This window comes from Myotis brandtii, unplaced genomic scaffold, assembly GCF_000412655.1.
Source record: "Myotis brandtii unplaced genomic scaffold, ASM41265v1 scaffold668, whole genome shotgun sequence".
Lineage (NCBI taxonomy): Eukaryota > Metazoa > Chordata > Mammalia > Chiroptera > Vespertilionidae > Myotis > Myotis brandtii.
Genome location: NW_005370597.1, coordinates 1,803,561 through 1,831,077, shown reverse-complemented (window position 1 = coordinate 1,831,077; position 27,517 = coordinate 1,803,561). Strand labels below are relative to the sequence as shown.

General features: G+C 46.1%; 2 protein-coding genes and 1 pseudogene across 7 annotated transcripts in view; all 3 read left to right on the top strand.

Annotated features, from left to right (window-relative positions):
• Positions 1–4,549: 4,549 nt before the first annotated feature.
• Positions 4,550–5,229, top strand: LOC102240900 (annotated as a pseudogene).
• Positions 5,230–7,043: 1,814 nt separating this feature from the next.
• On the top strand, positions 7,044–15,573 carry ECSCR (endothelial cell surface expressed chemotaxis and apoptosis regulator). 4 transcript variants are annotated; one of them, XM_005881039.2, is made up of 8 exons: positions 7,048–7,381; positions 10,582–10,626; positions 12,127–12,243; positions 13,327–13,440; positions 14,155–14,253; positions 14,474–14,510; positions 15,162–15,258; positions 15,432–15,573. In XM_005881039.2, exons 1-8 carry the CDS (start codon positions 7,321–7,323, stop codon positions 15,438–15,440), a joined length of 579 nt encoding a protein of 192 aa, XP_005881101.1. In that variant the 5' UTR covers positions 7,048–7,320; the 3' UTR covers positions 15,441–15,573. The 4 variants fall into 4 exon arrangements, with proteins under 4 accessions (XP_014384627.1, XP_014384625.1, XP_014384626.1 ...); XM_014529141.1 differs by lacking the exon at positions 13,327–13,440 and having other exon boundaries at positions 7,044–7,381; XM_014529139.1 differs by lacking the exon at positions 10,582–10,626 and having other exon boundaries at positions 7,045–7,381.
• A 6,710-nt stretch (positions 15,574–22,283) lies between these two features.
• The window catches only part of DNAJC18 (DnaJ (Hsp40) homolog, subfamily C, member 18), a 26,864-nt gene continuing 21,630 nt past the window's right edge, over positions 22,284–27,517 (top strand). For 2 of the 3 annotated variants that reach the window (XM_005881041.2, XM_005881040.2), the window contains exons 1-2: positions 22,284–22,395; positions 24,131–24,317. In XM_005881041.2, the coding sequence (XP_005881103.1) occupies positions 22,356–22,395; positions 24,131–24,317 (227 nt within the window). In that variant the 5' untranslated portion in view covers positions 22,284–22,355. Of the gene's footprint in view, positions 22,396–23,708; positions 23,813–24,130; positions 24,318–27,517 lie in introns of all 3 variants that reach the window. The other variant, XM_005881042.2, reaches the window with a different exon arrangement.

The window sequence follows — 27,517 nt, the reverse complement described above, 5'->3', positions numbered from 1 at the left end:
GTCTAAGTCACAAAAAGTGCTCACCGGTCTCCTCTGTCTGGAGACAGTTTATAAAGGAGAATCTTTTTGTCCCAACTAACTCCATGGGATCAGCTGTCCCTCATTCTGTCCCTTGTTGTGCATGTATCACCCTCCATTCCAATGCGGAGACCAAGAGACCTCCAGCAACTTCCCCCACCCAGTGGCTTGATCCTGATTTCTTGGCGCTCAGCCAAGCTCTCTACGCTCGGACATTAAGGAACTCCGCTCAGACCTCCAAACTCACTTGAGCCCAGGTCACTGGGCTGCTGACCTCACCTGCAAAGTGAGTGAGACCAGTAGCAGGCTGGTCTCGAAGTCAACTAGGGGGCTGGTCCCGTCCAATGTGCTCCAAGGCTGTGGGCATTCTCTACCTCCCACCTTGACCACTGAGACATCAGCCAGAGGGAATCTGGCTCCCGTCACAGTCCGGAGCTTCAGCCACTGCCTTTTGCCTCCTGCCTCCTTAAGACACATGTCCCATTGCTCTCACAGGCACCACCACTGGGGCCTCTAGTCCTCAAATCTAAAAAGCCATTTTTTGGTTCTTCTAATCATTTAAAATGGCTAATTTTTCCTTCCCCACCCTCATCAGTCCTGGATTTATCTCCTAAAGGGCTTGAGAAAGGATTAGAGGGTGGCACTTCAGGGACCAGATTATTATTATTATTATTACTAGAGGCTCAGTGCACAAAATTCGTACACAGGTAGGGTCCCTAGGCCTGGCCGGTGATCAGGGCCGATCTGCAGGGCGACTGGCAGGGCGATCAGGAGGCCCCCGCTGGCACCCGTCTTGACTGGCCTGGCGCCACCCACGCGCCAGCCCTGCCCGCCGCCACTGCACTGCCGCCACTGCCGATTGGGGCCTGTGGGCTGGGGGCAGCTCCTGCATTGAGCATCTGTCCCCTGGTGGTCAGTGCACGTCATAGCGACTGGTCGTTCCACCGTTCGGTCAATTTGCATATTAGGCTTTTATTATATAGGATTATTTTAAATCCTCACCCAAGGATATGTTTTCATTGGTTTTCGAGAGAGAGGAAGAGAAACAGCAATCAGTTGTCTCTCTTATGCACCCTGAACAGGGATCGAACTGGTAACCTGGATATGTGCCCTGAACTGGAATCCAACCTCCAACTTTTTGGTGTACAGGATGATGCTCCAACCAAGTCATACCAGCCAGGGCAGAAACCAGATTATTGTCCCAGCCTTCTCTCACTTTCCCATTTCCATACTCACTCTTGTGAGCTGCCCTTCCCCCATTCCTATCATCTAAATATTAACCATCTTTTGTTGTTGTTAATTCTCACCTGAGAATATTTTTTTCCACTGAAAACAGAGTAGAAGGGAGGGAGTCTCACACACACACACACACACACACACACACATCCTGCATGTACCCTGACCCCAACTGGGGCTGGGGATGGAACCTGCAACCTAGGTATTTGCCCTTGACCTGGAATCGAATCTGTGACCCTTCGGTATATGTGCTGACGTTCTAACCACTTAGCATACTGGCCAGGATAATATTAATCATCCCTTATGGATTAGTTCAAGTGTCATCTCCTCCAGGAATGTATTCTTCAGCCCACTATACTGAGGTCTATTTCTCTTTTCCTTAAAAGTATGTTTCTTACCTTGCTCCTGACGTTTGTCTCACTTTGTCTTATCCTACAAGTATGTGTGTGTCGGGGGGGGGCTCATTTTTCTTCCTAGCTTGTGAACCCCCATCAAGGCATTCCTGTCTGTGTCCCAGAATCTATCACATTAACTGGTACTACACACAGGTGCTGGATAAGTTTGCTGAATAGAACCAGAATGTGGATGAACTCCCACCCCTGTCCTGTCCTTAGCACTAGCGGCTTGTAAGAAGCACCCTTCACCTGTGGAAAGGTACTTCTGAGCCACAACAAGTTCCCTGTCTCACTCCCTCTGTCTCTTCTTGGACTTTTGCTGTCATGGAGCCTCTTAAATGGGTTCAAGGGGCTAAAATAATTAAGAATCTGCTGTTGTTGTTGTTTTTGTTTTTGTTTTTTACAGAGAGGAAGGGAGAGGTATAGAGAGTCAGAAATATTGATGAGAGAGAAACATAGATCAGCTGCCTCCTGCACACCTCCCATTGGGAATGTGCCCGCAACCAAGGTACATGCCCCTGACCAGAATCGAACCCGGGACCCTTCAGTCCACAGGCCGACGGTCTATCCACTGAGCCAAACCAGTCAGGGCTGCTGTTGTTTTACAGAGAAGAAAAGTCCTGGCTTTCAAGGTGTGAGTCCTGGGAACAAAGATGAAAAGACTCTGGGGTCCTCCCACCATCATCCCTCCAGGCTGGTTCCCTGTCTCAGTTCTGCACACTGGGGCCACATCTCTTTTCCAACTCCCCAGGGGAGGTAGAAGTGGCCCTGTCAACCTAAGTAAGGCAAAGAACAGCCCTTCTTCCCTCACTCTGTCCACACTGAAAGCAACCAGGGTTAGGATTCTGCCAAGGAAACTGAAGGAGAAGGGCTTGTGGAACATTCTGAGCAGGCCAATGGGAGGTTGCCATGATAGGGAGCCATTGAGAGCTGGCTGACTTCCAGGCCTCATCTTAAGCTCTGGGTCACTGGAGTAAGCCAGGAGCAAAGGCTGCCCATTTCAGCCACACCCTACTTCCAGCCTTCTTATTACAAACTATATACCTGTAAGCGGAGTGGGATTTGTGGGGTAATAAAATTGTTTGCGGGGAAGGTTACACAAGTCTTGGAATATACTAAAAGCCACTAAAGTGTACACCTTTAATGGATAAAGTATACAGTATGTGTCTCAGTCTGTTCAAGCTGCTTTACTAAAATACCCTGAGCTGGGTGCTCTATATGCAACAGAAGATTTTTCTCACAGTTCTGGCGGCTGGAAAGTCCAAGATCAAGATGCCAACAGATTTGGGCTCTGATGAGAGCCTACTTCCTGGTTCACAGATAGTGCCTTCTTGCTGTGTCCTCATAGCACACAGAACAGCAAGGTAGGTCTTTGGGGCCTTTAAAAAAAAATCCTCACCGGAGGATATGTTTTTATTGCTTTTGAGAGAGGGGTAGGGGGGAGAGAGACATCAATATGAGAGAGAAACTTCAATCAGTTGCCTCCTGTATATGCCCAGACCGGGGATTGAACCCACAACCTAGGTAAGTACCCTAAGAATTGAACCTGCAACCTTTTGGTGTATGGGATAATACTCCAACCAACTGAGCCACCTGGCCAGAGTCCCATTTGTACTTCTTAATTCCTTCACCTTTTCCACTCAGACTCCCAACCACCCGCTCCCATCTGGCAACCATCAGTTTGTTCTCTGCATCTATGATAGATGGCCGTTACAGAGGGCTCCTTGGAGAGATAGCTGATTACAGGGCTGGGGCTGGTAAAGCATGAGATGAACCTGGAACATCTCATTGTGTCAGAATGTAAAGAAGTGTTCAGAGAATGATGGAGATATGGTAAAAGGATATAGAAGCCAGCCTGAAGGGGTTCCCAATGACTAAAATGGGGGTAACTTGAGCATCAAAATAATAAATGATTGTAATATGTAATATTCACATAGTTTCAAAGTCTCTCCCTACAAAATACTTATTATTTACAAAGGGGAAAAGAGTAACTTTGAAGTGGAGAAAACGGACTATAGTGGCTGAATGGTGGTCTCCAAAAAGATATGTCGATATCTTAATCCTGAGAACCTGTGACTGCTACCTTACTTGGAAAAAGAGTCTTTGCAGATGCAAATAAGTTAAGAATCTTGGAATGAGGAGGTCACCCTGAATTATCTAGATCAGGGGTCCTCAAACTACGGCCCGCGGGCCACATGCAAATACAAATATTGTATTTGTTCCCGTTTTGTTTTTTTACTTCAAAATAAGATATGTGCAGTGTGCATAGGAATTTGTTCATAGTTTTTTTTTAAACTATAGTCCGGCCCTCCAACGGTCTGAGGGACATTGAACTGGCCCCCTGTTTAAAAAGTTTGAGGACCCCTGATCTAGAGGGCCACTAGATTCAACGACAAGTGTCCTTGGAAGAGACACACAGAGGAGAAGGTGATGTGAAGGCAGAGATTGAAGTGATGCAGCTACAAACCAAGGAATGTCAAGGAACGCCCAACAGCCACCCGAAGCTGGAAGAGGCAAGGCATGGCTTCTTCCCGAGAGTCGTCAGGAGTGTAGTTCTGCCAATGCCTTAATTTTGACTCCTGCCTCCAGAATTGTGAAAGAGTACGTTTCTGTTGTTTTAAAGTCACCAGTTTATGGTAATCTGTATGCAGCCACAGGAAACTAAGACACTAGCAGACACCACCTTAAGCAAGTGACCGAGTGGACATCCTCAGTAATGGAACAAATCAAAACCATGCAGCAGTTGGTAGAATGCAAAGAGAGGAACACAGCATTGCTTCTGTGACATTCACATCAAAGATGCACGACCACCTAATCGTAAGGAAATGTCTGACAAACCCAAATGAGGAGGCTCTACAAAATTACTGGATTGTAACCTGTAAAAATTTCAAGCTCGCCGAGCTATGGGGATCTCTCGGGACAACTGGCACAAGCGCCGCAAGACGGGGGGGGCAAGAGGAAGCCCTACCACAAGAAGCGAAAATATGAGCGGGGACGCCCTGCTGCCAACACTAAGGTTGGACCCTGCTGCATGCACACAGTCCGAGTGCGCGGAGGCAACAAGAAGTACCGAGCCTGGAGGCTGGACGTGGGCAACTTCTCCTGGGGCTCAGAGTGTTGTACTCGCAAAACAAGGATTATTGATGTTGTTTACAATGCATCCAACAGCGAACTGGTCCGCACCAAGACCCTAGTAAAGAACTGCCTTTTGCTCGTTGACAGCACACCATACCAACAATGGTACGAGCCCCACTACGCACTGCCCCTGGGCCGCAAGAAGGGGGCCAAGCGGACTCCTGAAGAGGAAGAGATTTTGAACAAAAAACGATCAAAGAAAATTCAGAAGAAATATGATGAGAGGAAAAAGAATGCCAAAATCAGCAGTCTTCTCGAGGAGCAGTTCCAGCAGGGCAAGCTGCTTGCATGCGTTGCTTCAAGACCAGGCCAGTGTGGCCAAGCAGAGGGCTATGTGCTCAAGGGCAAGGAGCTGGAGTTCTATCTGAGGAAAATCAAGGCCTAGAAAGGCAAATAAATCCTCCTCCCTCCTATCTTAGCTCATGTAATAAAGGTGTTTATTCTAGAAAAAAAAAAAATTTCAAGCTCATGCAAGTCAAGAAAAGACTGAATAAATGTTCCAGATTGAAGGAGACAAAAGAGATATGCAATGAGTAATTCCAGGCTGGACCCTTTTGTTATAAAGGACTTTCTTGGGCCCTGGGTGGTGTGGCTCAGTTGGTTGGAGCAGTGCCCTGTCCACAGAAAGATCTCGACTTTGATCCCTGGTTGGAATGCATATGGGAGGCAACCGATCCCAATCGATGTTTCTCTCTCACCTCTATCTTTCTCTTTCTCTCTCACCCTCTTCCTTTCTTACTCTCGAAAATCAATAAAAACATATCCTCAGGTGAGGATTAAAAACTAATAAAAATAAAGGCCATTCTTGAGACAATTGTCAAAATTGAATGGAATCTGAGGACTAGGTGGTATTAATATATTAATATTAATTTCCTAATGTTGATGGCTGTATTGTGAATATATAAGAGACTGTCCTTGTTTGTAGGAAATACACACTACAAACACTTCAGGGGTGATGAGTCATTCTGTTGGCAATTTACTCTCAAATGATTTAAGGAAAAAAGTTCTGTGTAATGTACTTTCTGTACATTTGTGATTGCTTCAACATAAAATATTTATTAAAAAATAAGGGACAGCCCTAACCGGTTTGGCTCAGTGGATAGAGCGTCAGCCTGCGGACTGAAAGGTCCCAGGTTCGATTCCGGCCAAGGGCATGTACCTTGGTTGCGGGCACATCCCCAGTAGGAGGTGTGCAAGAGGCAGCTGATCGATGTTTCTCTCTCATCGATGTTTCTAACTCTCTATCCCTCTCTCTTCCTCTCTGTAAAAAAATCAATAAAATGTATATATAAAAAAATAAGGGACAAAAGGACAGATTCATAAAATGATTATGTCCTGGCTGGTGTTGCTAAGTGGTTAGAGCATTGGCCCATGCACCGAAGGGTCTCGGGTCCTATTCGTCAAGGGCATGTACCTAGATTGCAGTTTTGATCCCCAGCCTGATTGGGGTGCACGCGGTAGGCAACCATTAGATGGTGTCTCTCTCACATTGATATTTCTCTCTCTCTTTCTCTCCTCTCTTCCCCTCCCTCCCTTCAACTCTCTCTAAAAAATAAAAAAATAAAAAATAAAAATCAATGAAAAAACATCCTCAGGTGAGGGTTAACCAAAGTAAATAAGTAAATCAATAAAATGATATATATGCTTATTATCACAGGCTGGAAGAAAATCCACAACAATGATGATTATATTAAAGATATAATGATATTAAATGTGTAACATTTCTCTGCTCTAAATCTTTAGAGTTTAGTTTAATAAATATGTGCTGAGACCTACTATACGTCAGGCATTGTGCCAGGTCCAAGGGATACTGGGGAAAGTGACAATGTGTCCACAGAGGAGAGGACTGTGGGATGTGTGCTGGCTGGATGCTAAGGACAAGGATGCTGTTGGAGAACAGGGAAGGCCTGACGCCAAAGTGAGGGGAAGGGCCTGAGGGAGGGATGCCTGGAATGTGGTTCTCTTGTTTTTCTATTAAGAATAACAATAATGAAAGATATTGGGAGTCCCATCTGCATTGGTAGCCCTGAGGAGGGAGAAGAATGTGCAGTATTCAGAGTCTAGAGAGCATGGGCGGCTGGTGGGCTGAGTTTCAGAGCTCAGTCATGGTCTGAAACAGTATGGGGAAGAACTGGAGTTACATTCCAGGAAAACCACGGGGTGGTGTGTGAAGGGACCTGATGGACCCCTTGGAGGAGAAGAGGGGGGGCTGGGGCCAGGGAGGGGCAGGTTGCCATCATTGGTCTCTGAGTACAGGCCCTGGAGGGGAACACAGTGGCCCTAGCCCAGGCCACGTAGAGTCCTGGAGCCCAGGGCGCAATCCAGTCGTTGATGTTTCAGCCTCACATCCTTGTCTGGGCTGTCAGGCAGAGCAGGGCCCTGGAGTTAGTCCCAATCTGTTTCCTTCTATTCTTTGACAGGAAGCTCCTGGAGAGCCAGCCCCCAGCCCCTCCCCCTCCCAGCACTCCCGCTCTCTTCTCCACTATGGACAGAGCCTCCACGGAGCAGCTGCCTGCCCACCACAGACCCAGCTGACATGGGGACTGCTGGAGCAACGCAGCTGTGCTGGGTGATCCTGAGCTTCCTCCTACTCCGAGGTAAGAGGCACTTGCCACTCTGGCAGCATTCCCCTCCAGGGGCTGGCAGTCCTGGGCACAGCCCCTCCCTCCTTCAGGACACCCAGGGGAAATTCCAGAGCCTTTTATGAAAGAGATCAGTTGGATTGGGAGGGAGTCATTACCAGGCAAAGGTAAAATGGCACATGGTTAAACCTTTTTGTGGGAAAATTTCCAGGGTGAACCAGGGCTCCCATAAAGGCTGGCCTCCTTAAATGTGGGATGTGACTGGCTGTCTTGGTGTAAGATTGAGGTCTGAAAGCTCCTTCTGGGATGTTCTAGCACAAAGCTGTCTGCACCTTGGGCTTTACAGTGATCTTTTCTTTTTCTTCCATATGGAGAGTAACAACCTGGGAATTCCAAATACCGACTCTAAGCTCACACACAGCACGAGGGATTCAAGTTAGATACAACGAACTGTGTGCCAAAGAGGATGTACTCAACACCCTCAGCCAGGGGTCTAGATGAGATGGTCTTCAGAGGAGAAAACTTGAAAACTCCTCTTAGACGGGGCTCTACCAGCTGATGAGTGGGGAAACAGCTCATAAGGGGTCCCCTAATTAGGGAGCAGTTGCTGGGAACCATGAGAAATCCAGGAGATTCTGACTCACAGGGCAGCAACTTCCCCTCGGTCATTCCTTCCCCACCCCCACCTCACGTCCATGAGTCCTCTGTTGAAGATTCATGAACCTGGGCTCAAAGCAGCCGAAAGAGAACGCACGCAAGAGTGCTCGGATGGGAGAGGGAGGATGGCTTTCTTGGTGGTGGGTGGAAGGCCTGAGTGCCAGGAGACTGCCTCGTGGAGAGATCAGGCATTTCTTTACAAGTCCATGGGTTGGAAGTAAAACTCTGATTACTCCACCCGCACCCTCCTTCCCAGAGGATAGAGTCACGCATTTGATCTGGGGGACGAGGCTGTTGTCCAAACTGCAGAAACGGCAGAGAAGATTAAAAGGTGCGACTCATAGGGTGGCATTTTCATAGGCCTAGGCTTCTCTCAGCTTCCCTACCCACTGCCCTGTCCTGGACGAGTGCCGGAGCTAGGAATGCCCTGTGTACACTCTGCATAAGCCATGCTCACTGCTTGAGTTTCCCAACCTCTTATCTAGTATCTCAGAGCACTTACTGTCTCCTTCATTTTGGTGGGCTGAGGAACCCTTTTGGGGATATGCAGGCCCACGAAGGGACTTGACTGTGGATACACAAATCAGGGCAGACTTGAGACTTGGAGGATTTGAGAGAATGGGGCAAAATTAAAAACGTCTAGCATTTATTGAGCATGGACTCTCTGTCTGGAGGGCACTATGTTAAGTACTTTATATGCATCTTCTTATCCTCACAACCACTTATGAAGTACTAAAATCACTTGCAATTTAACGAAGAGAAAATTAAAGCCCAGGCCAGTAAGTGACAGAGTCAGGACTTAGACTCAAGCCTGTCAAACTCCAAAGTCTGTGATTTCAACTACTAAGGTATGCTGCTGAGAAAAACAGGATGGTGCGGGTGGAGGGGGTGGAGGGGGAGGAGAGAGAGGCAGGTAGCAATTAGGGAGGGGAAGCCGGAAAATAAGAAATCCCAGTGGCCAGTGGCCTTTGGTTGTCTGCGTGTCCAGTGGTCAGAGGCACCCTGACCCGTAAAAACAGATGCTCCCTTAATCCCTCCTCTACTCACAGAGGAATCTCCTGGTGACAAAAAGTTCCAGTAGGGGGAGGGGGCAGGTGACAAAGAGCAGGCTACTGAGAATTGGAGCTTGTGACTTTGGAACTCATTCCAAGACACTAGTTTTGTCTTTAGATAAATGTGGGAAGGCAGGCACTGTGCCCTCCCACTGAAAACCAAAGTTATAACCATATAGAGCTTAGACGGGACCTTAGATACCCCTCAGCAAGGACATCTAAGGTACCTTCTGATGGGTGTTTGCAGAACATGCCTTGGATTAAAAGGGTCACTCCCCAGCTGGGAAAAGTTCTCTCTAGCCTGGGGCACCTACAAGTGTTAACTCCCCTCTTGATCCCCCCACCCAATGAGGGGATGAAGTGTCAGAGATGGTGACCTGGAAAAACAGCCTCTGCACGGCCTAGGGTTTGGGAAAGGGTGGGCTTGGAAACAATTAATTCCACACTATCCAAGTGATAGCCCCATGGAGGAAGGCAGTGGCCAAGGAAAACAAACAGACCAACAAGCTGCCACTGGCTGGGCGGGCCCCTGGCCCTCAGCTGCTTCTGTTCACCCAGGCCCCAGCTTGGTACTTCCCTGATTATGGGGGCTGAGGGAGCAGAGGGCCAGGCCAGCAGCTGCAGTCCCAGCCTGAGTGGAGGAACGGGAACCCAGCTGGGCGGCTCCACTTCCCCACGTTTTCCTTTCACATTGTTCACAGGTTTCAAGAATGATTTCATTGTGGAAAATGAGCAAACACAACCTGACCTTTGAGGTCCCACAGACACAGGGGACACATATATGGGTGCACGCACACACACACACACACCTGCATAGAGGTTGACAGGCATACACATGTACTTACAAAACAATCTAGAGAGAGCTTCTTACTGGGGCATCCTAGTAACCTCCTCCCTGGGTTTGGACAACAACAACCATTATTGAGAAGCCTCTACCTGTGAGAGTTAAGTTGACCACTCATTCTAGAGCTTCCCTGCCTCCTGTGTAGGCCCCTACCTCTGGCTGGAGGAGGGCACAGAGATAGCCCAGATACCAACCCCTACTCCATCTTACTCATCACATCTTTCCATCCCCTTCCCTTGGGCAGGACTAGTATGACACTATTTGCAGGGTAGAATGGATGGCACAGTGGTAGTGTGATGTCAGCATTAGTCTGGAGACCTGCAGTCTTTGTCTAGACTTGGCAGGTGTCTGGCCCACTGTCCTTGGACATATCACTATTTTAAAATAACCTTCCCCTGATGTTGTATCAGGCTGCTATAAAACCCATGTGGGATTGAAGAGACAGGAAAGGACTCTGGGACACTGAATCATGAGGTGGTGGTGATGATGCTATTCAGTCATGATCTCAGAGGAAGCCAGCCCCGCAGTAAGCTGGAGCCACATCCTTTAGTCCTCTGTCAGCATGGGAGGCTTGAAAGCCAAAAGGCCTTGGTTTTTCAGGGGGCTCTGTGCTGGGTGGGAGACTCACAAAGCTAGTCTATGCTTTTTGCTTTCTCTTGCAGGCCACAACTCCCAACCCACGACAATGCAGCCCTCTAGCCCTCAGGGTAAGAGCAAACACACAGGGACTCCTCTAGCAATTAGGTCTGAGAGCTTAGTAAGGCTGGGGAGAGCTCTAGGCACTGTTTTACACAGATCGTAGGTGATTAGGGGTGGGGCCAGAGCTCTCAGGACATCCAAAGCTGAGCTCATCTAGAGACTTTTTACAGCTTGGCCCAGTCTAACCTGTTTTGAAAAAGAGAGATAAATGGTTGCAGGTGAGGGATGGGGTAAGAAGAAAGACTAGAAAACACCAGCTATAGGGAAGAAGAGAGGGAGTCAGAGCAATAAGAGGCAATAGACCCTCAGCCTCAGATGATCTGTTTCAGGAGCCCTCAGTCTAAGTCTGACTATACAGCCAACACAGGTCAGTGAGTGTGGTTGCTGAGGGGCCAATCCCTGGCCCCTGCCCATCCCCTTGCCCATCCCTTCAGACTTGCTTGCAGCCCAAGAGTTCTCATATGGGTTAGAAGTGGTTGTCATCAAACCTGCCCCACCTTCAACTCCCCATATGCCTCAGTCCTTGCTGGGGACAGCCCTTCCTCAGAGCCCAACAGCCCAAGCCCTCTGTCCAGTACCAGTACCCCAGGTACTCTGCCACTGAGACTACAAATTCCATCAAGGGAGGGCCCAATGAGGAAGCAGACACGGTTTCGGCTCTAAAGGAGAATACAGTGGAGAAACAGACAAGTAAACAAGATCTTACATTGACAATTACAGATAGGATAGACCAGCCGTGGGCAAACGACGGCCCGCGGGCCGGATTTTTCTCTCCAATTCCCATCCCCTAACTCTCCCAGGTTCTTATTGCCAACAATGGCATTGCAGCAGTGAAATGCATGCGGTCTATCCGTCGGTGGTCCTACGAGATGTTTCGAAATGAACGTGCAATCCGATTTGTTGTCATGGTCACACCTGAAGACCTTAAAGCCAATGCAGGTGAGTTATTTGCATTAAGAAAGCATCACTCTAGAGCAGCCGTGGGCAAGGATCCGGCCCTTTTGAAATGAATAAAACTAAAAAAAAAAGACCGTACCCTTTTATGTAATGATGTTTACTTTGAATTTATATTAGTTCACACAAACACTTCATCCATGCTTTTGTTCCGGCCCTCCGGTCCAGTTTAAGAACCCATTGTGGCCCTCGAGTCAAAAAGTTTGCCCACCCCTGGGATAGAAGGATTGTGCTGGGCATAAGATGAAGGTGCTATTGGAATCCAGATAAATGTCAGCCACTTCCGACTTGGGGGCCAGGGAAGACATCCCAGAGTGCTTCTAAAGCTAAGGCCAGAGAAGGAGTTGACCAAATGAAGACTGTGGGGTGAAGGAGGGTAGGGTGTATTCCAGGCAGAGGAAACTGTACAGGTGAAGACCCAGAGGTGAAAAGGAGGATGGCTCCTTCTGGAAGTGAAAGTAGTAATGAAAATAACAATTTTGGACTAAAGAGCCTTCCCTGTATACATGCTGGTTGAAGCCATAGCAGGCCCACAAATGCTTCCTAATCCACAGCTGCTTCAGAGAAAGCCTCACGGATCCCCACAGCACCCAGTAAACCTGTGATGCCAAGGTCAAGCACCATGGATGGTCACTCCCCATCCCAGCCACAGGAGCACACATCAGGATTTGGTAAGTATCAAGTTGGGTTCCTTCTTCTCCTCTTGAGGGGGCCCAGGTCCTGCCCCACAGTAAGGGGGTCTCAGGATCCACATCAGTGGCACCCTGGTCTGGAGAGAACGAGAGAGGTTTGGTGGGGAGAAGAGACAAGGGCTTGGACCTGGTGACAATGAAGGTAGAAAGAGTCGACTCAGGATTGATAAAGGCATAGAGAAGGAAAGGAAGGGTTAGGAGAACCCAAAATAATGGAAAGGAAGGCAGAAAAGGTTGGGAAAGAGTTACATGCTTCTCAAGGCAGGTTGGTCTTCACCCAGCAGCAGGGGAGAAGAGCTGGGCGGGGTGGTTACCTTCCACCTTGGCCTGCTGTTCACGGCACAGGCACAGGGGTCCCAAGCAGCAGCAGTAGCAGCGGTGGCAGCAGAAGCAGAGGTATGTCCTGTCTGTGCTCACAACAAAGAACACCCTGACCCTTTCTCTCATCCTACCCCGTGGCTCTGGGATGTTTTTATACTCCCAGTCATTTTTAGGAGGGGGGTGAGGACCAAGAAATGGAACAGCAATCAGGCCTGTAGTACAATGAGCTTCAGAGGGGATGAGGTGGATGGCCATACCACTTTTTAAGAGGGCCAGAAACACATGCCCTTTAACTGGCAGGCTGGCTTGTTAGATCAGTGTCTGGAGACAAACATCCGGTGCCCTTCTTTCCTCCCTCTTCAACTCTTGGCAAAACACAGATGGCTCAACCTTGCCTAGTCTGTCTCCCTATGTCTGCAGCATACATCCCTTTCCTCTGGGCTCCAAGGGGACGGTGGGAAGAGCATAATGAGGGAAGCATCCTGAACTTTCTGGAGTCCTTTGGAACTAGTAATACAAACAACCAGCAATCTAGTCATGTGATCCAACAGCACCCACTTCTGACCTCCATCCTCATGGGACCTGATCGGAGGGGCAGAGAGGAAGTCTTTTCTGTAGGGCTTGAGCTCTCTCTGCAGTCCTCTACCTGGAGAAAGTGGAGGGGGGGCGGCGGGGAGCTAGCTCTCTCTGGTAGGCTGAGTAAGTCCTTTCACTGAAGCACCCATCACCATTCCATTTTAGACACCTCTCAAAATGTTACTTCCAAATTGGCCACCACGAGCCCGAGGACAAGAGAAGACCCCACCATTCTGCCCAGCCCTATGTCAGAGCAAGTGCTCACTGTGGCTGCATTTGGTGAGAGGAAGGAGAAGGTGGGATGTGGCAGGGGACCCCACCTTTGAACTGACTTGGACTCTGGTCAGGAAACACAAGTTCAAATCTCACCCATTTGTGCTAGAGCGGTGGTTCTCAACCTTCCTGATGCCGCGGCCCTTTAATACAGTTCCTCATGTTGTGGTGACCCCCAACCGTAAAATTATTTTCGTTGCTACTTCATAACTGTAATTTGGCTACTGTTATGAATCGTAATGTAAATATCTGATATGCAGGATATATTTTCATTGTTACAAATTGAACATAATTAAAGCATAGTGATTAATCACAAAAACAATATGTAATTATATATGTGTTTTCCGATGGTCTTAGGCAACCCCTGTGAAAGGGTCGTTTGACCCCCAAAGGGGTCGCGACCCACAGGTTGAGAACCGCTGTGCTAGAGGGTTTGGCTGACAAAGAAGTCTTTGGTGGGAAAGAGCCTCCACTGACTCTAGTCAGCTCTTCTGGGTTCTGCTGGGTTTCATATTCTTATGGGAAGATGGGGGAAGGAGGGGCTGTGGAACCCACTCTGGCCAGGGCCGCAAGCTGAGAGTTCATTCATTCGCAGAGAAGGGGAATTCAAAATTCACTTTGCTCTGGACCCTGTCTACAGAGCACTTAGCTAGGAAGAGAATTTGAACTCATGTTGTCTCCTCCTCTCCCTCCTCTTCACCCCATCCTTTCCCTGTCCAGGTGTTATCAGCTTCATTGTCATCCTGGTGGTTGTGGTAATCATCCTGGTCAGTGTGGTCAGTCTAAGGTTTAAGTGTCAGAAGAACAAGGAATCTGAAGGTACATGCCTGAACCTTGGGGGCCCTCCTTTGCCCCTCTTTGCTGAGGGACCCAGAGCTAGATTCTGGGACTGACACCCAGCCTAGAGTTGAGGGAAGGAATGGGAACATCAGCACCATTAGATGAAATGGGAGGGTCCACTTGGGTGAACTTTGAGGGGCAGGTTGGGCTTCTGAGTAACAACGTGTGACCCCCAATCTGTGCCTTTGGATTTTTACAGATCCCCAGAAACCTGGGAGTTCAGGGCTATCTGAAAGGTAAGACTGTCAGAGGTGTAAGTAGGAATTATCTATCTGACCTCTCAGTCTTCCCTCCAAGAGGGAACCAAAGCTTCCTGCTTTCTACACACACACACACACACACACACACACACACACACACACACACACAATCCTGACAGCCTCCACTGAGACCAGACTAGGGGCAGGCAGGACAAGAGCAGACTTGAAAGGAAGCAATCAGTTGACAGGAGATGGACTGGAACCCTTCAGCCCAGGGCTACGCACCTTTTACCCCTTCATGAAAAGTGTAGGAATTCAGATTCTATATACCCCTTAAATAAGGAGATACTTATTTAAGGAACTGTTTATTGAATACCTTGTGTGTGCCACGCCCTTTGGTAGATATTTGTTAATATTATCTCAAATTCTTAGAGCAATTCTTCAAGGCAGATACATTTAAAAATTGAGACTTAAGAGAGGTCGTAACTTGGTCAAGGTCACACAAGCAGTAGGTAGTAAAACAAAGATTTAAATACAAGTCTTTTGGGCTTCAAAACACACTCACATTTCATTATGATCCACCCCCAAAACAAAGGTCTAAGTTGTAACAGCCCCTGTACAGTTTCTTAACCCCCCACATTGCCCTCCCACTCCTATCCATAACCCATGCTCTCCTCCTACTCCTAGCTGCTCCGCAGCCAATGGAGAGAAAGACAGCATCACCCTCATCTCCATGAAGAATATAAACATGAATAACAGCAAAGGATGCCGCTCAGCAGAGAAGGTACGTTTTTCCCGGTTCCCTCCTCCCTTCTCCCTCCTCCTCCTTCCTGAAGGCTCTTGTACTTTAACCAGAAAGGAGATACTTTCAAAGACCCAGGCTCTTCTCTTCTCTTGCCTATTATATTACTACTCCCAAGAAGTTCACCCTTCCTTCATTAAGTATTTATTTTGCAGGTTCTTTAAAAGCAACCATGGGTCCTTATGAGTACGAGGATGATGAAGCTGCCCTGTGCCTGTAAGAAGGAAGGTGATGCCCTAACCGGTTTGGCTCAGTGGATAGAGCGTCGGCCTGCGGACTGAAAGGTCCCAAGTTTGATTCCAGTCAAGGGCATGTACCTTGGTTGCGGGCACATCCCCAGTAGGGGGTGTGCAGGAGGCAGCTGATTGATGTTTTTCTCATTGATGTTTCTAACTCTCTATCCCTCTCTCTTCCTCTCTGTAAAAAGTCAATAAAATATATTTAAAAAAAGAAAAAAATGAAGGAAGGTGATATTATCAGTAGAGGCAATAAGCCACATATAAATTATTTTATTGTTTCACATCTACTTGCAGCTCTAAAGGATACTAACATTCCTCCATTTCTGGGAGCAAGCTACCAATATGAGAGACACTTCCCCAGGTGGACCGCCACTCCAGAAACACGGACTGACTAACTAGGAAACTCCAGTGGTGAGAACTAAAAAGTGACTGACGAATCCACCTTCTAAAGTCATAGGAAGGAGAAGTGTGTAGAGCAAAAGCAAGAAAAAATGACAAAGTGGATCGGTCCTTTCTACTTGGCATTAAAATTATTTTCTGGCCTGCAGTCTCATTTCTTTTAAGGTCTATGCCCCCATGCACATTCTTAACAGAACATTCTAGCAGCTCTGGGGTCTCCTTTTCTAGGTAAAGCGTGTATGCCAGTTCCTGCCCCTGTGGGGAGTTCTCTGAGAGATTCGGGAGGGAGAGAACTTTCGTCAGGTCTGCCTCAGCCCATTTAGTTTGTTAAGTAGGATGAAGTGACTGACTATTCTAACTGCTCTTAAAGAGGGAGAGAAAAGGAGCTATAAACAGTGGCCAGTTGTCACCAGTAAGAAATACTAAATCTGGAGGTGAGAACATGGGAGGCACAATGCATTCTAACTAGGAAACTCCAGTGGTGAGAGCTAAATACTATAAGGGCAAATGTCCTCTGCATGCCCCAGGGTAGACATGCCTCACTGTGGTTCTAGCTGTGGGAATAACACTGGGAATGTGTGAAGCAAAGATAGGTAGCAGAAAAGGGGGAGTACCACTGCTGAGATCCCACACTTCAGGATCATGACTTTATATATGTTTTTATTGATTTGAGAGAGAGAGAGAGAAACATTGATGCGTGTGAGAGAGAGAGAGATGGCGATCGATTGCCTCCTGTACGCACCCCACCTGGGAATCGAACCTGCAACCTGGGCATGTGCCCTGACCAGGAATTGAACCAATGACCTTTCGGTGCATGGAACGATGCTCAATCAACTGAGCTACAGCGGCGAGGGCAGGTCTATGACTTTATAAAGCAAAAAGCAAATACCCACCCACTTTTCCCCATACAGCTTTATCTTTGTGTCCTAAAAATAAAAGATCTTAAATAAGGTAAAGTCATTTAAAGAGAAGGAGGAAAAGAAGGCAGTTATCTGTTTTCTTGGTAATCTGTGTTTGAAAATAAATCTTGGGGAGAGTCAATGGAAGAGCCATCTGTGTATGTTTACACGCAGTGTTTAACTTCTTAAGCATCTGCTAGTTGGCAGCTTAGAACACAGGGAGAACACAGATTACCCATGCTGAAGCCATGATACGCTATTTCTGCTGGATTTAGACTCTGAAAGGTGATATGAGAGAGAAAGCCTAGAACAACAAGTGTTACTTTCTCTGTCTCATTGAAACAATTCAAGTGGACTAAAGAAACTTAGTAGATTCTAAAATCCTCTGGGGCAGGGCCTGTAGCCTGCTCATGTCTGTAGCTCTTATGTGGTACATTGTGCACTGGCTCTTGAGTGCAGGAAATCTAATCACAAGGCCACAGACTCACAGCTTGACTTTGACGAAATCACCCCCCATTTCTGAGCCTATTTTCTTTTCAAGTGAGGTGGCTGGACTACTTGCCTTTCCTGACTTTTCTGGTTCTTATATTCTAACGTCCTATACACTCTCAATGTAGGAAAAAATTAATCTTTTGAGTGGATATTGCTCCGGGTGGGAGCCAGAGACAAGTCTTAGGTGACTCTGGACAAGTCTTTCACATTCTCTGTGCTTAGATTTCCCTGTGTATTCATGTGTATAAAGGGAAGAATGACCCCTACCTGGACCTGTCTACCTCGTGGGCTACTTAGTAGGTAAAATGGAATGGTAAATGGAAGTAAAAGTACGAGTTGACAATTGTAGCAGAAAAGGTGGAGTACCACTGCTGAGATCCCACACTTCAGGATCACGGCACTTGTTCCCCAACTACTGAAGTGTTGGTTGCTAAGGGCTCCTAGCTGGTTGATGACTGGTTCATGGGAGTGGGTGTGGGGATGAAGACCTGGACCTCTTGCCTCCATTTCTCCCTCTGCCCCAACCCTGCCTCCCTTACACCTCATAGATGTTCCCAGAAGCACTCACCAATAAGCCGTCAGTATGCAAATCTCAGTGTCTCAGTCTATTTCCTGGAGTACCCAATCTACGACAGCATTACTACAGCATTTCTAAAAAATAATTCAGCCCGGCCAGCGCGGTTTAGTGGTTCAGTATCAACCTATGAACCAGGAGGTCACGGTTCAATTCAAGGTCAGAGCACATGCCCTGGTTGCAGGCTCGATCCCCAGTGTGGAGTGTGCAGGAGGCAGCCAATCAATGATTCTTTCTCATCATTGATGTTTCTATCTCTCTCTCCTTCTCCTTTCCTCTCTCTGAAAGCAATAAAAATATTTTTTTAAAAATAAAAAATAATTCAGATATATTTTATTTGAGCCACACTGCTAAAAGCACATGACTTCTTAGCCAGTTCCAGTACAAAAATCCATCATTGGGATAGAACTCTCCAGGTGACATAACAATGTCTACGAGTACTGGATTCTGTTTCAGTTGTTATTCTGACTCATGGGCTGCTTATCATACTAGAGCGATTATGTCAAGGACATGGGCTTCACTCAGTTGATGTCTCCATTATAAGATCACAATGTCCCCCTGACTCTGGACAATGTCCTGCAAATACGAGCTGTTAGTCATAAGCTATTTCTATGTCAGGGATAAAGGGTGAACTGGTATTAATGAGATTGAAAGGTTTTTACCTGGAAACTGACCCTATAGTACCATTAATCATGCTGATATTCCCATTGCTCAATAACTACTCTATCCTTTTGGAAGGGATTGAGGATGAATTCACTTAGTGCTGAATTCTGCTTGCTAGCAAACTATATGAGAGGGGTTTCTGCTGGAGGATCCTACTATTTATGCAAAAACAAGACCCCACCTCTGACAGGAAATCCACGCGCAGCCTTCTGCAGCTCCTGAAGCTTCCCTGAGACTGTATCTCTTCCTTAACGTCTAGACAACAGGATGGCAGCCATTTATAAGACCGCTTCCTCCCTATTCTAACACAGGACGACATGGTCCCAAAGCAGGAACAGGTGATGGGGGTAGGGTGGTTGCTGTAAAGTGTCTTTCTTTCCCTTCTCCCCACATCCTCTGGGAGGGCAACCAGCAAACTAGCTCAGGTGCGCAGATCCAGTCAGACAGAGGGATCATTTACTCAGGATCTTTCCTCCAGGCCTAGATGGGGCAGCATCTCAATCATATAGGGCACACGGCAAACCTCACCATCACCCGCAAAAATTCACTACAGTTCAACAAGCATTTTTAAAAGTAAGTAGAGAAAACAGATAGAAATCTGAAGGTGGCTCTGGGTAAAATAATTTAGTGTACAAAAAAATCACAGCAGACTCCACCCCCACCCCACCCCCCTTGGCCTAGTTCCTGTGCACCATTTTCCAAAGCCAAGCTAGTACTACTTAATTCTATTTGAATCTGCTGGAAAACATTGTGTGCCTCTGCTCAGCAGTATCTCGCTGGATTTGTGGATGTCCTTTCTCACCCCTTTGAACTTCTTTCTATACCTACCTTCTTATCTTTGTGAACTGCCTTAGAGAACCCAATTTCCCTTCCCTTATATCCTCCCCAGTTGCTCTCTCACTCTTCCTGCTGTTACTCTCTCCTGACAACACCATCCTGAACCCTTTGAACCCCACAGCTTCCTCTTACCAAACACAGAGATTGAATTTGACAGTGGGAATTATTTTGTTGAGTGGTTGGTGTGCTTAAACAAAACCTGGCACAGAAGTGTTCTAAATGTTGGGGTTTGGAGTTCTAAGTTAGTCTTGGTGATAGAGTCAGAAAAATTCATCCAGAAGTGTTAGCTGAGGTGTAAATGAGCTGAAGGGTACATTTGCATGGCAATATCTGAGAAGGTTGCAAGACTGAACCTTTTTTCTTTTCTTTCTTTTAAAAAAATGGATCTAGAGTAAATGAGTCATCTAGAAAGGAAGGGGGAACTGAGGTTTCAGAGAATGATGGGAAAGGCTGTAGAGATACCAACCATTTCCAAGAGGCTCCAGTTTCCCAAATCTTGCCCAGCATTTTGTTTTTGTTTCTTAATTCTCACCAGATGATATTTTTCCCCATTGATTTTTAGAGAGAAATGGAAGGGAGGGAGGGGGGGAAGGAGGAAGAAAGAGAGGGAGAGGGAGAGAGAGAGAGAGAGAGAGAGAGAGAGAGAGAGAGAGAGAGAGAAACATCAATGTGAGAAAGACACATCAATTGGTTACTTCCCCCACACGCTCCGATTAGGGCCAGGGATCTAACCTGCAACCCAGGTACATACCCTTGACTGGGAATCAAACCCAAGACCCTTCAGTGTGCAGGCAGATGCTCTAACCACTGAGAACACCAGCCAAGGCTTGTCCAACGTTCTTGAACCTGGACTCTACTCCTAAGTAGCCCCATAATTCATAGCATGGCTTTTCAATCCAATCACCCGCTACAGTGCTCTAGCACTCCCACTCTCAACCAGATATCTCTAACTTCATGCTACTATGACATCTCTGAGTACCTCTAGATCTTAGCCCTGTGCCCCTGGACTCCAAGGCCCGCCCCATCTTTCCCTGTCCATCTTCTGCAGCGGTTCTCAACCTGTGGGTCGCGACCCCTTTGGTGGTCGAACGACCCTTTCACAGGGGTCGCCTAAGACCATCCTGCATATCAGATATTTACATTACGATTCATAACAGTAGCAACATTACAGTTATGAAGTAGCAACGAAAATAATTTTATGGTTGGGGGTCAGCACAACATGAGGAACTGTATTTAAAGGGCCAGAAGGTTGAGAAATCTGTCTAGTTTCCCAAAACTACATAATGGATGTCCCTGATCAGGTCCCTCGTCTACAGAGCACAAGTGGCTTCTTCAGAACCCAGCCTCCTGTGAGTGTGCTGATGCTTACGTATCCCAGGGCCATGGCTAGAGGGAAGGGATGGAACTCTATACTATTGAAGGCTTGTTCCTTTCAGTTTGTGTCTAGGGCTGTCACCTCCCCAACTGTCTAAGTAGATACTGGTTGACACCATAATTGACATAACTGATTTGGTCTTCCTGGATAAGATCTCAGTGAATTCCAGGTAATTTTTTGTTTGGGGATGACCATGATAATTTTTCACTTTCACACACCTGATCTCTGGCCATCCCAACTCACCTGCAGGCATACGTCAGTAAGGACACTGTACCATCTACCTATGAAGAACTGGTTTTATTCTTTGCTAAAAGACTCCATGCAAACCTGAGTAAGGGAAAGCAGGAATATTTCTTCATTTTCTTTTTGCTAATCTTCTAGGGCCTGGTCTTTCAGATAAAAGGGAATGAGCCAAGGAAACTACTGGGGTGAAGGAGAGAAGAAAAGCCTCAGAAGGGTTTTGGAGTAGGAGGGGATGAAGGATAAAGAACAGGCCGACTCCAATAAGTACCTGCTCTTTTCTTTCTTTCTCTACTCCTGACATCTAGTGGTTCCTCTAATGACCTTGTGCCTGAAGAGCTGGGGGACGAGGGACATATCCAGACTGCTCTCTAACCATATAAATCTACCTCACTCTTCTACTTTTTGTGGCTCTTAAGTTCCCAGGGTTGGGTTCAGAATCCCCAAACCTGTCTCTGAATCTCCAACAGGCATTAGTGTATATTTGTTTCTTTAAATTTTTATTTATTGATCTCAGAGAGAGAGAAAGGGAAAGGGATAGAGAGTTAGAAACATCGATGAGAGAGAAACATCGATCAGCTGCCTCCTGCACACTCCCTACTGGGGATGTGCCCGCAACCAAGGTACATGCCCTTGACCGGAATCGAACCTGGGACCCTTGAGTTCACAGGCTGCTGCTCTATCCACTGAGCCAAACCGGTTAGGGCTGTTTCTTTAAATTTTTATTTATTGATCTCAGAGATAGAGAAAGGGAGGGAGGGAGGGAAAGAGAGAAGCCAGCTATCCCCATTTATGCATCCATTGTTTTGATTCTTTTGTGCGCCCTGACCTGGGATGGAACCCGCAACCTTGGCATATCCCGACGATGCTCTAATCAACTGAGCTATTCGACCAGGGGGCATTAGTGTATATTTTAAAATGACATCCTGAGGAGAAAAATAGTCATACTGTCACGCTCTAGCCTATAGTTTGCAAAGCCTTTTCCAGGCAGGATCTCATCACGCCTCCTTGAATGTCCCCAGTTTTAGGCAGAGCCAAAGCCACTACCCCCACTCCGCAGATGAGGAAAAGCTGGGCTCACAGGGCCATGGTTTCCTGCTGTGAGCCACTAGCCGCGCAGCAGTCAACTAGCAGCAAGCCACCCCACAGGCCTCGCTTTCACAAAGTAAGAACCCCTTACTCCTTAGCATCGCCGACTGTCCCTCCTCCGGAGCCTGCCGGAAGTTGTAGTCCAATGTCCCGCAGCTTCAATGGGCTGGACTACAACGACCAGCATGCCCTGCGCTTCTTGCCCCGCCCCCCATCTTTTTCAGCCTCAGGCGCCGGGGAGGTTCGGTTGACCTGCTGACTGGGAACCAGAAATGGCAGCTACTCTGGGCAGCGGGGAGCGCTGGACGGAAGGTACCAGGTCCTGGTCTTAGGGTGGGACAGGGCAGGGTTCGGCAGAAATCAGGGATGGGGACCTTGAAGGTGCCCGAGGGCTGAGATTCTGGGCCTCAGGTGAAGAATGGAGGCCTATGAGAACATGTTGAGCCTGAGTAGGATTCCGGATGAGGTGGTGGACCGCCCAGGGTAGGATCCAGAAACCAGGAGCGCTGGCTCAGGCAGAGGAACCGACCGGCAGCCCAAAGTCATCCGTGACGACTTGTTGCCTCCAGCCCCCAGCCCCGCCCCGCCAGGGCCCCGCCCAGGCTCCGCGGCAGTCAGACCGCCTGCACCTGGGTGTCCGGAGGGCCAGCAGTCTGTGAGGTCTCCCGCAGCTTTCTTTCCCGGCCCTTATCCTCGCTACCAAACTGGGCTGCTGGATCCTTGGTCTCAGTTTGCTCTTGTCTCTGCAGCCCGCATCAAGGCCGACAGGCCGGTCTTTTCTATCCTACAGTCAGGCAGAGAGTATTGATCCGATGCCTATTTTGAATCCTGCATTATGCTTGCTGATCCCGCAGCAGGGACTTGACAGACGTGGGCCCCTGAGATCACAGAACTCTTTAGTTCACTAAGGGAGTATGACAGGTAAACAGCCAATTACAAAACAGGGCCAGTTAAGTCCTGGCTGTACACAGCAAGGTCTAGTTTTGGGAAGCACATTGACAAGGAACCCAACATGGCCTGGGTGTCAGAGGAGGCCTTATCGAGATAGTGTTACATATGATGACATAACGAATGGTTGGAGTTAGTCAGGCTGACCTAGTGGAAGAATGGTGCAGGCAGAAGGAACAGAGAAAAGAGAAAGCACTGCTGATCTGAAAGGAGTTTGGTGTAGCTAGAACATAGACTGGTAACGAGCATGTGGTGAGAGATGAGGCTAGAGAGGCACCTGAGCCCATGATAAGAAATTTGGCCAAGGAGCAGTGCATAGTCACTAGGGGAGGTCTTTTTTTTTTTTTAGTTTTATTCATTTCAAACGGGCCGGATCCGGCCCGCGGGCCATAGTTTGCCCACGGCTGGCATAGTCACTAGGGGGTGTTAAGCAGGAGAAGAATGTTTTAAAAACCTTTCCCATATCCTCCAGATGGGACATGAGTACTTGCCTTCCTTGACTGGATTACTATGGTCCTCTTTACATTCTGCAGGTGTTAGGGTTAATTGAACTCTCTCCCTTTATAATGTTTTTATGGTCAGGAATAGATCTTACCTGTACATCTCCGTGATCTATTTAACCAGTGTCTTAAACATCAGTTTAAAAGAATTGAACTCATCTCTATTTTAAATCTTAGTGGTGGGAGGAATTGCAACAAAAACTGTTATTTTATGAGCAGTGTCACTTCTGACCATGGACCACAGAGAACAAGGCTTCCCACAGCATTGCACTAAAGGCAAGGTATTGGGCAGACAACTCTTGAGCACCTTTTCTGGTTTTGAGTCAAAATTATTTGCTGACTGACCACTGTAGCTATGGTGGACATTATTATGCTTTATGTTTCTGGCATTATAAGTTTTTCATGTTTGCCTCCATATTTCCTGTATTGCTTTCTCAAGGAAGATGTTTGTTCGTTTTTGTATGGATGCTTAAAAGTCAGCATGATGCCTGGCCCTCATCTGCTCATATCTACAAGCAGCCTCCCAGATGGCTAAGGGAGGTAGCAAAGTTGATTTGCAGGTCAGACGGAGACCTAACGGAGGGGCTGTTGCTTTGCAGCTTACATTGATGCAGTTAGAAGAAACAAATACCCAGAAGACAGACCTCCTGAAAGTCATGATCCCTGTGGTTGCTGTAACTGCATGAAGGCGGAAAAGGAAAAGAAGTCTGAGAATGAGTGGAATCAGACCTGGCAGGGCGAGGGGAGTGCCACTTATACTGAGGACCAGCTGCTTGGGGTACAAAGGTGAGCCTGTGATGGGATTAATTGAGTGATTTTATGTAGACTGCCTGGCACAATGTGCTATATACTATTAGTATTGACTGCTATTGTTATTGTTTATTATTATTACTAGAGGCCCAATGCACGAAATTCGTGCAAGAGTAGGCCTTCCTTCCCCCGGCTGCCAGCACCGGCTTCCCTCGGCACCTGGGACCTGGGCTTCCCTTGCAGCCCTGGCTTCGTCCAGAAGGTCATCCAGAAGGACGTCTGGTCTAATTAGCATATTATGCTTTTTTTATTATAGATTATTATTATTATTATTATTGAAGCATAATAGCTTCTTCACCTCAGGGGCAGAACTAGGTGGAAATGGAGTAGTGAGGTGTAATCTGAGGTATCTTTCCTGCTTCTATAAAAGAGGCAGGAAAAATCAACTAGATATAACAGACATCTATATAACATTCTACCCCAAAACAGCAAAATACACTTTCTTCTCAAATATATTTGGAACATTCTCCAGGATAGATCATATGTTGTCATAAAACAAGCCTCAATAAATTTAAAATGATTAAAATCATACAGTGGCCTGCTCGGCCAGTGTGGCTCAGAGATTGAGCTTCAACCTATGAACCAGGAGGTTACAGTTCGACTCACGGTCAGGGCACATGCCTGGGTTGTGGGCTCGATCTCCAGTAGGGGGCCTGCAAAAGGCAGCCGATTGATGATTCTCTCTCATCATTGATGTTTCTTCTCTCTCTTCCTCTCCTTTCTCTGAAATAAATAAAAAAAAATATTTTTAAAAAATAAAAACTTTTTTAAAAAAATCATACAGTGGCCCAGGCTAGGTGGCTCAGTTGGTTGGAGTGTCATCCCATACACCGAAAGGTTGCAGATTCGATTCCCAATCAGGGCACATACCTAGGTTCTATCCTTTGGGTGAGGATAAACAAAAAAATCATACAGTGTATGTTCTCTGAAATCAACAACAGAAGGAAATTTGCAAATATTAAAATTAAACAACATATTCCTAAATAACAAAGATTACAGAAGAAATCACAAGGAAAATCAGAAAATTCTCTGAGATGAATAAAAGTGAAAATACAGCATACTGAAACATAATGGATGTAGCTAAAGCAATACTTAAAAGGAAATTTATATCTGTAAATATATATTTAAATCTCAAATGACTAACCTAATCTTCTACCTTAACAAACTAACAAACAAAAAAAGAAGAGCAAACTAAATCCAAGAAAGAAGACTGAAGGAAACAATAGAGTGGAAATAAATGAAATAGAAGATGGAAAGGCAATAAAGGCAACAAAACCAAAAGTTGTTTGTTTGTTTTTTAAATATCAACAGAATTAACAAACTTTTATGTACACCAGGGATTTTCATCTTTTTCATTTCATGACACACAAACTAATTACTAAAATTTTGTGGCACACCAAAAAATATATATTTTGATCTAACAAAGAATAGGTATAATTTTGATTCATTTACACCGGATGGCTATTGTTGGTTGTTGTCATTTTTTTATTTGACAATCTAAGTCAGGGGTGATAAACATCCAGCCCTTGGGCTGTATAAGGCCCACAAAATCATTTGGTCTGGCCCTGCCGAGGCAACCACAGAGGGACTTGAAATTCAGTAAATCTAGGAGCTTTTTTCATAGCAACATAAATTTATATTGAGTGAATTATGTTAAGTGAATGATTTTATAAATATACAAATGGCCCTTGGCAGAAAAAAAGTTTCCCACCCCTGATCTAAAGAAAAAGAGGTCAGTACCCCTGGTTAGTGGGTATTGCATGTTTTAAAAATTCTTGTGGCACACCAGTTGGAAATCTCTGATCTAGACAAACCAAGAAAAAAAAAAGAGAGAATATTTAAATAACTAAAATCAAGAATGAAAGTGGGTACATCACACTAATCTTACAAAAATAATGATTATAAGAAAGTACTATGAATAATTGTATGCCAACCAATTAGACAACCTAGATGGAATGGACAAATTCCTAGGCAGATACAAACTACTGAAACTGTTTCAGAAGAAACAGAAAATCATATAGACCTATAAGAAAGAGATTGAGTTAATAGTCACAAAACTTAACACTAAGAAAATGCCAGCCAGGATGGCTTCACTGGTAAAATCTACTGAACAATAATTAACTAATCCTTCACAAACTATTACAAAAAAATACATGAGAAGGGGACACTTTCCAACCCACTCTATGAGACTAGTATTACCCTGTAACCAAAACCAGACAAAGACATCACAAGAAATTTAAACTATCAACTAATGTCTCCATGGATATAGATTTCAGAAACATATAAAAACATAAAAAGGATTGTAGACTTGGCCAAGTTGTATTTATCCCAGGAATACAAGGTTGTTTAACATATGAAAATCAATTAATGTAATACACCATATTAATAGAATAAAGGACAAAAGCCACACGATCATTTCAATAGGTGCAGAAAAAGCATTTGACAAAATTTAATACTCTTTCATAATAACAACACTCAACATGGTAGGAATAGAAGGACACTTCCTCAACCTACAAATAATCCACAGCTACCATCTACAAATAATCCACAGCTAACATCATACTTAATGATGAACAATTGGATGCTTTCCAAGATCAGAAACAAGACAAGTATGTTCACTCTAGCCAATTCTATTTAACACTGTGCTAGAGCTCCAAGCCAGGGAAGTTAATCAATAAAAAGAAATAGAAGCCATCTAGATTGGAAAGAAGTAAAACTGAATTCACAGGTGATATGATCTAGTATAGAAAATCCTAAGGAAAACACACACACACACACACACACACACACACACACACACACACACACACGCGAGCTATTAGAACAAATAGGGGGGGATTGGGGGGGTAATGGGATGAGGACACATATGTAATACCTTAATCAATAAAGAAATTTTTTTAAAAAAAGAACAGCCCTAACTGGTTTGGCTCAGTGGATGGAGCGTCGGCCTGCGGACTGAAGGGTCCCAGGTTCAGTTCTGGTCAAGGGCATGTACCTTGGTTGCAGGCACATCCCCAGTAGGGAGTGTGCAGGAGGCAGCTGATGGGTGTTTCTCTCTCATTGATGTTTCTAACTCTTTATCCCTTTCCCTTCCTCTCTGTAAAAAAATCAATAAAATATTTTTTTAATCAATAAAATATATATATATTTTTAAAAAAAGAACAAATAAATGAGTT